Source organism: Etheostoma spectabile, chromosome 7, assembly GCF_008692095.1.
Source record: "Etheostoma spectabile isolate EspeVRDwgs_2016 chromosome 7, UIUC_Espe_1.0, whole genome shotgun sequence".
In the NCBI taxonomy this organism is placed as follows: Eukaryota; Metazoa; Chordata; class Actinopteri; order Perciformes; family Percidae; genus Etheostoma; species Etheostoma spectabile.
The window spans coordinates 11018937-11031238 of NC_045739.1; the positions used below are offsets into that span (position 1 = coordinate 11018937).

Genomic DNA, 12302 nt, shown 5'->3' on the forward strand with positions numbered 1-12302 from the left:
GACTTATGTGTACGTAGAAACATGTACTGTATTCTGTCTTTGTTAATGTACACACACACACAGCTTCCATTTGTTCGAATCTTCCACCCCACACAGATACACACTCACGACACACAACAACTGCAAAGAAAAAGTTTCAAATTTAACAACAGCTTTGCATAAACTCACTCTGTATTTCTTGTTTACACATTCACTTTGTACCTGCTACTGTGTGAAGTCAAATACAAAACCTGATGTATTCTTGTGTGTTTCTACGTTAAACGATTTAGCAATCAGTTTAAGTAACTGTGTTGACCTTAACATTGGGGTCAAACTTGGCTACAGATACAGAGACATAAGGTAAGTACCACTATCATGTCATTTCTGCACTCTGATCAATTGCAGTCCGTAGACTGCTGACATCAGAGGGGAAGGGGGCAAGAAATCACTGCAGTGCAATATTGACAAATTCTGTTTAATATTGTGTGATACTCTTCTCTTAAAATACAGTCTTTTCTGAGGTAGACCATTACAGTTCAAGAACATCATTATCATTTTTAAAACAGACATCAAAAAAGACATGAAATAAATACTTTCATGTACAATATGCCGCAAAAATGAGGTAGAAATGGTTACAGAAGATTTACAATAACCAAGAACAAAGTTACCGCCATCAAAACATGTAAAAAATAAAAGCTTTTGTTTTGTTGGACAAACTGTCGGGAGTAGTGGGAACAACAACAATTCAAAATGTAGCTACATGTACCTCTAAATCATCATTATCATTTAATTGCATTACATTTGAATACATGTTAGGATTATTGAGACCATGCCGCTTGAGGCAGGGGTTGTTTTGCAAGTTGTAAATGTGTTTTCAGTTTCTGAGACAGTGATCAGTTTGCACAGCAGGGGTCACTCTGATTGATCTGGCTGTATGGCATGACTGAAGCCACCAGCTGGAGAGGGACGGCTGCACTGTGATATAGGGTTGCTGGACATCAATCAGACCATTTCCACTCCAGAGGAATCAGTATAAGGATAGGGAACGGGATAGAGAAGGGGGGGGTGAGGATACAACCACTGGGGCTTGTGGCCAAGGGGCAATCCAATCTAATGAGATTGCACTAGGGAGAGAAAAAAAAGGAAAAATAATGATACGGCAGGGAGGGCGGGAGAGACAGAGAGAGGAAAGGGCAGTGGGAAATAGTACATCATTCTGTGTATACCTCCTCAGGACGATGGCAACAGTCTAATACGACGACCTCTGTACCAGCAGTCCAGTGACCGGGTTTTTCCAGCTTGTTAAAACAGAGATGTAGGACTGGTGGAAAAGGAGAGATTTGTCTGGATTGCTGTCATGTTGGGTTCATCCACAATATGTACACATAAACTGTGAATTTTCAGACTTTGGGAATAGCTGAAAGCTACATATAACAACTTCATCTATAGATTTCTTTATTTAAAAGGGACAACGCACATCAATCAACATGAGTACACAGTCCAACGTGTAAATGTGCCAGATTTAGCCATACAGGCTATTTGCAGTCCCTAATTCTTTAAGCTTTATTTTTTTGCATCTGTGTGTTTGTTTGTTTTCTTTTTCTAAGGTATTTTGTGCTCAGGTGTTCACTGTGGGCGCACATGTATGATTGTGTATGTTGTGTATTTACATTTTTAAATTATATTTTGCAGCCATAAAACTATAAACAGCAGACATGCATATACAGGATATGTAAACACTAAATAACACAGGGATTTGTAAGCAGTTTGTCCAACAAAAAAAAGAATATTTTCTGTATTCTACATAGCATTTCTTGAAGACAATCATCACTCCACCATAAACTACAATAAAAATAAAGGGTAAAAGAACAGAAAAGAAAACAGATTTATATATTCATATATAATAATACATGGATTTATGGCATCAAATATCCTTTGAAATACCTGAATTACATTCAATGTTACTCTTTGTAGCATATTCAAGTTTCTCTCCCGAGGTAAAAGCCCAACTGTAGTGGGTATTACAAGACTGTCAGGTTTCTCCTCGCTGCTTTCGCTCGCTCCACCCCCCTCTCTACTAAGACCCTAAGATTACATACATTCTTTATTTCATATTTCTGAGGTAAAGAAATTCTTCCTGAGCATTTCCAACAAGACTAAATATAAGAAAACAAAAAGAATAAATGAAAGAGAATACAGACTGTAGTCTCGGTGGGTGTGCAGGTGGGTACGCTTTGTTTTGTAAGTGAGATTCTCAGGAAAACTGCAGATGATGAGGAATGTGAGATTGAGAACAAATGTATGTGGAATTTAAGGACAATAACCCAATAGTCATAAAGTAATTACCACAACCAAACCTGGTGAGTGTAATTGCAAGGTTTTACTTGAAAAACATAACTCCTGGGATAACAGAAGCATGCTCTGATTTGTAATAAAAGTCTTTTAATTTGACTTTAGTTTTTGGAATAATAAGGATTAACTTTTGATTTGGTGAGAAGCTATCGAGAAAGATTAATTCATTGTGATTTTGAAGACCTGAATTTGAAGTCTGTTTTGAGAAATATAGAAACACTGCTGATTATGCATTTGGTTTGACACCTTTTTGGTCAAAAACTGTGGTCTGCTAAAATGATCCCAAGCCCTTCGTACTGAATAATTAGTGACAGTCCAATGACTAAATCAACATTAGGATAACATGGAAGTGGACTGGCAATAAATAGGATCCTGAGAGTAGCAGTCAAAGGGGGGATTTCGCCAAACCCTGATTATCCATAATCTTGGACCACATCACCTAGCAACTAATAATTGATTTTGTCCCGGACCAAGGCTAATCAGGATCTCTGAGAGTTTCCAAATAGAATATAATCAGATTTTCCTGTGAGCCAAAAGACTAATACACTACCCCACTCAACAAGGCCTATTCATCTTTCTTTTCTTTGGGAAAAATAAAATATTGCGGATATTCATACGAAAACAATCATTGAGCTTCACTGGTTCTTTTGGCTGCATAATCTGTAATTACAAAACAACAAAACATTCCCATGGCTTTCCAATGCAGGGTCATAATGCAGTCCGTTTACAGTGACTTGTTGCTTTCTCAGTGGTTATACATCTTGCTCCACTCTATACAAGTATCCAGTTCTTTTGTGGTGGTGTGTGGGCGCACCTTGCAGAAGGCATTCTCAAAGTCTGTGAAGGCTGGGGGTTTGGAGGATGTGGGGTGGCCATGCATGGCCCCAGTGGGAGAGGATGCTGAGGAGAGCGCCTGCTGGCTGAGCTGAAGCAGCTCCCACACTGAGAAGCCTTCTGTGCGCTGCAGCACAGCGCTCAGCTCCCTCTCGCTCAGGCTGCAGCCTTGGGGCGACAGCGCCTGCAGCAGCACCTGCCTGCGCATACCTACATCTGGCAGGCCCACGTGATATCGCTTGGCAAAGCTCCGATGGACTGCATCTTGCAGCAGATCTGGCCTTCCAGTGGCACATACAAGAATCACCAGACCTGTGGTCCCCACCTGGGCTTTCTCCAGGGTGGTGGTCAGCAGACTTTGCCTCAGCCCTTCTTCTTCCATGGCCTCCACCTGGCTGAGCAGCACCACAGAGGGCTGCCGTGCCCCCGCCACCTGCAAAAGAGACCCTAGAATGTGCTCTGCCTCAGCCTTCCCTTTAGAAGCCAGTATGGCTCCACTCAACCGATAGAAGGAAGCCCCCAACTGTGAAGCCAAAGAACGGGTCAACGTTGTCTTACCCCCTCCTCTGGGACCAAACAGCAGGACGGTTCTTGGTGGTCGCATCACTGGACTGGGCCTCAACACGGGCCACAGCAGGTCCTCCTCCAGGGCGGCCTTGACATGGGTGAGCCCGGCCAGCTCTCCCCAGCCCAGTGCCGGGCTGCAGTCAAGTAACTCCCCATTAACAAGGTCCAACAGTCGGGGGTCTGGGCTCTTCATAGTCTCAACAGCTGGAGCACACAATGGAGGGCGTTTGGGGGCCTGGGAGCGGTGCTGTTGCTGTTGGATGAAACCCTGCTCTGCCCCGCCATTTTCCCCCGTCATGCCCACTGGAGGGCTATACTCCCCAGCTGCCCCATACTGAGGAGACACCAGGGGCTGGGAGGACGGCTTACTGGGCTTGAAGGTTTGAGGGTCTGTGCTGCCTGTACTACTGAAGCCGTTTCCCCGGCACTCTGTTTTGTCATTAACACTGTAGGGTGAGTTCCCCCCAGCCTTTAAGGGGTCATAGCTATATTTTCTGTAACGAGACCCATCCCCACTTTCATCCTCTTCTACGCTCATCTCAAATGCTTTTCTTTTTATTGTCCCGCCAGACTCAGATGTCCCAAGGTTGGTGCTCTGGTAATTATAACTGCCTCCTACCAGTGTGGGCCTTGAGGGAACAGGAGTAGGGGCTTGTAGACCTGAGGGCAGGTAGGTTGCAGAGGGGTGGCTGTAGCTGGGAGCAAGGCTGGTATGGGGAGGATACGTGCTAGGTGGGTAGTTATAGACAGGTGTGTTAGGGCTATAGCTGGGCACTAGGGTAGGGGTGGATTGAAGAGTGTGGAGGGAGGCAGGGGGAAGTGCTGCATTGGGTTGGGGACAGTACCCTGAGGAAAGATAGGTGCCATTGTAGCTAGAGGGGTACTCGTTGGAGCCACTACAGGAGCTGCTGCCACTGTAGCCTGAGTCTGAGAGGTTACTGTTCACTACTGAAACACTACTAACCCCTGGAGGACCTGCAGATGTGGCCACAGTTTTGGAACCTGAGAGGCTGTCATGGCCTCCAGGGGGCACAAGGGAATAGGAGGCATCAGTGCTGTGTGTCAGTGGCCAGGGCTCCAGCTCAGTCTTTGGGACATTGAGGCCCCCAAAGGCCCCTGGTTCTGGGTAGGTGCCCACAGTAGGTGGCCGATCATATGGTGAGTCTAGCAGGCCAGAATACTTCTCAGCATAACGCTTCAACAAGTTGGAAGCTGTGAGAGCAGAGATGTCGTCATTGGCCCAGGCGTAGTTGGAGCCACTGCGACCGCGGCCAGGGTAGAATTCCGACTTGTGGGCCGGAGAGGAGGTGGTAGAGGAGACGTCAAGGTGCTGCTCAGGCCACTGGCTGAGAGGTTGGGCATGCTCTGGGTTCCAGTGCATCTTTAACAGGCCTGACAAGAGAAGTACACAAAGAAAACAGGTCATATTTGTCCTCTAACTACAATTATGTCAGAAAACAGGTAATTGGTGGTGAAGGAGTTATTGTATCTTAAGAATGTGTGTACAATGTTGTGGTCATAATAAATAATCCATTTGGATCCAGCATAGCATCTACAGTATATTAATTGATTCCTCTCCCATGACTGGGAAATAGAGAATTGTTTCCCTTCATTAGCTTTGATTGATAAGGGAAATAATTCTTAATAAATCAAACTTTTTGCATTTACCTAAAATGCAAACATCATCCAAGGTACAAAAAAGTAATGTTTTGTTACAGTGAAATAGCTTTTTTAAATTATTATTATATATTTTTTTATCTGGCACACTCTGCAAGAACTGAGACACTACAGAGGAAAAATGACATGTATTTTATTTTTCATTTTTTATGTTATTTTTTGTCTATTTATTAAGTGCTTTGAGATCTGCTTTACCATGCTGCGACACAGTACCGCCCTGTTTATTTTTCAAAGAGACAAACTGTTTGGACTACTGTATGTCACAGCCAGGAAACCATACTTGTTGTAAGAAACACTCCTTTCATTCATTTTAATATAGATTAGTAAACTAGACAGCGCACAGTAATCGTAATACCCTCGTCCATGACCACCATCCTTTGCACAGTGACACATGTCTGAGCGCCTCGTCTCCAAGCAGCCAGTGATAAGAAATGGCCTTTCTTTTGTTAAAGGAATCTTTTTTAGTGTTGCCATGCATGTTAGCAGAAGAAGCTCATATTTCCCATAGAGGGAGAGACAGGTAAAGGGGAGGTGAAGGGAGAAAGAGAAAGCTATAGAAGAGAAAGAGAGTGAAAGCATTTCAGTAGGTTAGATGTGTTGTTTTGCAGTTTCCCAGCTTATGTTAGAGTAGCGTTAAGATCCTACTACTATTCCCTGTACTGCTAACATCTGCAGGTCTCCCAGAGGACCTATTGTTATCTCCCTGTGCATGTTGCTCTGAATGCCTGCTCTCTCCACCCTGCACCCCCACCTACCACCCACCAATCCACCCACCCACCGTACTCCAGAGCTCCAAAGGCCCAGTGGCCGGCTGGACAGAGGGAGGGAGGGAAGGAGGGGGAGGGAGGGAGAGGGGAAAGAGTGTGTGTGTGTGTGTGTGTGTGTGTGTGTGTGTGTGTGTGTGTGTGTGTGTGTGTGTGTGTGTGTGTGGACAGTGTTGTGGAGAGAGTGAGAAAGAAAGAAAGACAGAAAGAAAGAGAGAAAGAAAGAAAGAAAGAAAGAAAGAAAGAGGGGGTTGGGTTTGGAGTGCAGCATAGTGCTATTCATCAGCACAGTCTCCCATGGAACATTGGGAAAGTGGAATGTCTGTTCCTCTGGCTGACTTCAGCACTGACCGAGCTCTGATTGATCATGGCTGCTACGCACCAAGCACATCGCAGAGCTAACAGCAGACATGGAAGTTGAAAAAGAGATTTTGTGCCACATACTGTTTTTCCTCCATGCCCCCTCATGCAAAGGTCTTATATTCCAGTAAAACATTCAACTGGCATAACTGTGTGGAAGATGCATATGCTTGGCTGTCTATTTCTTTGCCATGTATAATGCATCTGCTAATTTCAGCACTTTTTTATTTTTGCTATGTTCAACTGTAGATTTTTACATCTAAAGAGTAGATATTTGTGAGTATTATACCACAAAAGTATAGTCATAGAATTGTCTATTTCATAAAGACTTACGCTACCTCTTGCTGAGGCATTAGCTTGACATTCCACACATAGCTTGGCATTATTGAACTGTCACGATTTACCCTGAGGAGAGGACTACTACAGCCAGAAAACAGGAAGGTAAAAAGGAATATGGCAAAAGTCGTCATTACTGGTCTCTCTGCCTTGTCTTCTGTGGACACCTGATGATTCATTATTCATGGCTGTCTTCGTGTGTGGAGCCAGGCTTCTTATTGCCATTTAAATCAAATCTCAATATCCACAGCCTGCAATTCTGCTTCTGCTCTCTCTAGCTTTGCTCTCTTTATTTACCCGCTTTCCAAACCACCCCATGTGTGTTTTCAGATTACAGCCGTTATTTATTCAGTCCAATGAGACCAACAGACCAGATGGCCATTGGATTATCATGTCCTTCATATTCAAATCCACTGCCTTAAGTTCCCAATGGCCAACCAGTTCAAGTACTCTCCTAAGCTTCAGTCAACCCACACACCCACCACAGCAAGATGTAAAGGAACATTCTCACACTCTGTTTACTTATTACAAACATGCTGAAGACATTGTCTTCTCCACACCCAGATTACCACATATTTTTGTGGTCTGACTTGCAGGTCTTTGTCCGGCTGCAGAAACCATATATGTCCTGCAGGCCCTTCCCATCTGCAGCCCAACCAGTTTGTGAGCAGCCCCAATAATGGGGCCTGTGTGTGACAGAGATGGATGAGAGCCCAGGGGAGCTCATAAAACCTGCAGCGGGTAGGGAGGGATAGAAGAGGGAGGGGAGGGAGTGGACAGCAGGCGCTTCGTCCTCTCTAAGCGGACATTAGAGGACTCAGTGAGGTGGGCTAACTGCTGTCCACTCTATCATCAGAGTAGCACCAACACAGAATGGACTTCTCTCACACTACCCCTTTGAACAACTTAATGACCAGCTGCGCATACCTGAAGAACCTATTCACTGTTGAATCTGAGAGTAATTACTTTCTCAAATAAAATGCATTACACTCAAAAATTCTTTCTGTACGTAAACAGTGAGTTCGATGATGGTTGGCAACCATTCACTTCCCTGATGAACACAGCAAGGTTGCAGAGCAGTTAGCCCTCAAGTAATTAGATTTTGGCCTATGCTGGATTGTGGTTTTTAGAGCAGTAGTGCGCCACAATAAACTGAGCAAGCTCTAATCTACACTTCTGCTTAAATCAGAGCGCTCGTGTAGATTAATTCACTGGAGGGGCAGGAAGAAAGCTAAGATTAGAAGCAGGAAATCAGGACAATGTGGACATTCTGTGGGTAGCAGCAGTGCAATCACTAGGTTAACATTAATATATATTTCAGAATGATGCTAGATTCTAAATTATCCTACCTAACACAAAATAAACATACACTGCTAAAATAATTTGTGAATTTTGTAATCCAGATGCAAATAGTCATGTTTCAACGTTTGCTATTACTTTTATACTTTTCTCAATGCTGTGACATTACCCTTTTCTGCCACCTCCCCATCAACTATATCTTACTCATATTAGAGGAAGATTAAGGAGGGGAAAACACATGTATTAAGAATGGACAAGGACATCTGTTTCTTTGAAAATAGGAATCTTGTCCTCATTCAATCATTTTGGAGGCTTTTATTAGTGTTGTCAATATAAGTAAAGCTGCTCTGTGATCCAGTCACAAAGGTGTAGGAGGAGTATTTCTTTAAAATTCTTTTATTAGGATAACCCCTTGAGATGTGCCATCTCGTTTTCGAGGGGGTCCTGGACAAGATACCACACAAAAAAACCTATACAAACAAGATAAGCAAAACAAAACAGACACTAATAACAAATTAAAACAAACAGAGCCTACAATTACAACAGAATAAGTAATAGATCATAACATGATCATTCAGAATATAGCCAAACTTTATTTTTTATTTATTATGCTTTATAATTTATCAGTAGTGCTATTGTATTTATGGTGAACAAAAATTGGTTGTAATGACCAAGTTAACATAATTAGTGAGGAGACTTTTCTATTGACCAATGGCCTTACTTCTGCTGAGAAGAGGTTGATAAGAACCTTATATGTATGCACATGAAACTTCCCACTGTGTGTGGGTGTGTGTTTTCGGCCCCAGGAGAGACAGATGTTCTTCTGCTGACCGCGTTACTGTCTGTGCAGCCATTGTTGTGGACGTCCGTCCAGCAGACGTGCGCGGCTCGGACAATCCAGTTGGCCCTGAGACAAAGCCTGAAGGATCCTATTGTCAGGGGCCTGTCTAATTATGGAAATCTTATTAATCTATTCAGCAGCAGTCCACTGACAGCTTTTGTGTCAGCCTGGGATTTATTGATGGACCTATGTGAGCTGCATCCTATTGTAGGAGTGTGTGATGAAGGCAGTGGCACGGCTCCCTTAAGAAGAAACCAGCTTAACTTTGAGGAGGGCCTAATATTAAAATTAGACCACTTATGGCTCAGGGGGAGTATGTTAGGTTCATCTGTGATTTCTGCCCTCAAATGGTCCAATCTGCCATCTACAAAGTCACTGAAATGTCTTAAATGTGGACTAGTTGAAACTGAAGTAGTTTTTGGCCTATAAAGGCTGGTAGTTCACCACACTGTGTTCTGGTTTCCCATAAAAGAAGTATTAGTGGCTGAGGTGAAACGTTATCTTGGCAGGAAACTCGGAGACGGAGAGCTCCAGTGCCGTTTCATGGCTCCCCTGAGGTTGCTTTCCCCTTCTCCCTTCCCGGCACTTTTGTTTTCCCTGCTACAAGGAACAAAACGGACACGGATGTGACAACCCTTCTGGGACAGTCTACTATTAAACCCTGCCGATTGTGAAGAGGCCGCTTGTAAACAAGAGCACCATGGATCAATCCAATCAGGGCTCTGTTCAAGGCTGAGTTCTACCCCCCACCCACCGAGAGAAAACATTGTACGTCCACACAGAGGCATGAATTAGGGAGAGCAATGTGCTTGTACATAGATCTATAAACCACGTCTTCTTCTGTTCTTAACTTCTTATAAAACATTAATAATCATCACGAAGCAAACCTGCAGGTGTTTGCTTTGCTGGTCATCTTCACAACTACCACATATACAACACCAAGAAAAAAGCAAGAATTTCCTGCAGAATTAAAACCTTGTCCTCAAAGTCATGACATTTATGTTTTCTGTGGAGGAATTGTTCCTCTGCTTTAAATAAATCTGCAGGCCCCAAAGACTTCCACAAAAAGAGTAATTCTATCTGTTCAACAAGAAGGTAAGATATGTTGAAAATTCTAGAGTTTTACTTAATGTGGAATACAAAATTCTTTTAGTACTTCTTAACAGCAAGTTGCAGAAAGACATGTGTCAAATTGTTTTGAGAATGCTGCTTCAGCTGTCGTGGCAGTATGACAGGGACTTGACAGCATCTCCGAAACACACGCTTTAAAAAGAAAAGTTTAAAATGAATGCAGTTACAATACAGAGCCAAGTGGCATGCCAAAGGGGAATGACAGGCAGAAAGTGAAGAGAAGGGCAGAGTGTGACAGACATTATGTTTGTGCTGATACATCACAAACTTGATGCTCTGATGACTGCATCAGTTATGTATTCAGCAAGTGCATGCTGATTAAGGAATTATTTGATGAAACTCGCTGCTTGGTGGACAGAAATATGTAAAATAAAGTATGTCTTTCTTCAAGATTTTCCAATACAGCCAATAATCTGCTTTAAACAACCAAGGACTGAGTTTAGTCCTTGGTTGGGAGAAGCACTTAGAATCTCTTATTTATCAGTGTTTTTAATCTTGACTTGTTGTTCCCTCTTGAAGTCCCTTAAGTCCTCTGTCCTCAAGTTCACTTTGATTTATGATACTAATATCAAGCAGGACATTCTCACTAGGCTGCTGCCATCCTGCCGCTGCATACTACCTGTTCTTTCATAAAAACACCAATCTGAGAGGCGGGCCACATTTCAGAGTCTGGCAGGTGGAGACAGTGGAAAATTGTCTCTGGATGTTCTCACACTATGTGAGAACATTCTATGAAATACAAATTTTATCAGCTCTTGTAGGTTGCACCAACATACTGAAAAATGATGATTCCTAATATAATAATTCCTCACATATATTTTATGTATGTATGATTCTGTATGTTGACAAATGTCAAGTTATCTCTGACAATATTAATCCACAAATAATGAATAGCCTTATAGTGTTGGGTATTATCAAAAAGCTGTTAAAGGAAGTTAGTGCTGGTCAGTCGGCCAGAGCTTGAGGCCATAAGACAGGGTTAATGCGCACAACGGACAACAAGGATCATAATTCATCAGACATGCATTATTGGCCGTTGCTATTAAAAATTATAATGAATCTTTGCGTTAGTCACATTGCTGCTATCAATCAAAAGAAACACAATCCCACACTCCCACTATGCCTCTCGCTCCCTGTGTCTCATCTGCTCCCTCTTTCATGGCCCAAAAAACATCTAATAACAGAAGAGTGCGGGAGCTCTGGTGGGGAGTCACACCTGCTGCCCAGTGCACGAGCAGACGCAGCTCTTTTCAAACACGCCTCACCAGTCCAATCCCAAGAGGAAGGAGCCCATCTCCTGCAGTGGCATTGAGGGATGTCCTCTGCGTGTGTCTCTCTCTATCTCTGTACAATCCTCTCTCTGTGGACAGAGCTATCTGCACTTCATGTATCAGAATAACACTTTGACGTACTCTATTTTTTGTTTTGTTTCAGGCCTGCTATTAGAACAGTTTTTGTCAGTGTTTGCAGCTACTATGGTTTTATTAGGAAGTATGACAACATTGTATTGAGTATTTTGAAGACAATAATAAAATATTCCCACCCGTGTTTGAAATACAAATGTAATTATGATAAAAGACATAAACAGAATAAAACAAGCTTCCTGTGGTAAATCTCAAATTCATTAGCGGTCAACAATAGTGTCGTTAAAAGTTGTTGTTTTGCAGAGTGAATGGAGAGCAGCAGTAGCCAAACTACTTGATGGCATTGGTTAATGGTTGATTAATTGACAAATGTGTTTATAAATGCTTATGACAGTGCAGCAAAAAGCAAAGTCCCATCTGAGAGTATGCTCATTTTACAGCCCTTATTGCAGCACTCTTCAAAACTAGAAAGCCTCCGGAATAATTGCTGCATGCGTCACTTCATGCTCGTAATTTTAGAAACAACTCCCCCATCCCCCGTGCCTGCTAATGCACGTCCACAAATGGCAGAACCCTGTCAAACCACCCCCCTTAAAGACAAAACAGGGTCCCTATATTCTGTGACTGCAGGCTGGCTTTAGGTCATTGTGTCCACTAATATATCAAAGAACAGCTGTCCTAAGGGTCTGTGATGACCAATCACCCCTTCCATCTGTCTCACTCGCCCAATCTCTGTTCTATCTCCCCCTCCTCAGTTCTATCTTTTGCTTGAAACCTCCTTCTTTGCCCAGATCTCTT

At 43.0% G+C, this 12302-nt stretch overlaps 1 protein-coding gene across 2 annotated transcripts in view; it reads right to left on the reverse strand.

Moving 5' to 3' along the window:
* Window positions 1-435: 435 nt before the first annotated feature.
* fignl2 (fidgetin like 2) overlaps window positions 436-12302 on the reverse strand; it is a 16710-nt gene continuing 4843 nt past the window's right edge. For both annotated transcript variants that reach the window (XM_032521306.1, XM_032521307.1), the window contains exon 3: window positions 436-5124. In XM_032521306.1, coding sequence (XP_032377197.1) covers window positions 3077-5124 — 2048 coding nt within the window. In that variant the 3' untranslated portion in view covers window positions 436-3076. The remainder of the gene's footprint in view (window positions 5125-12302) is intronic.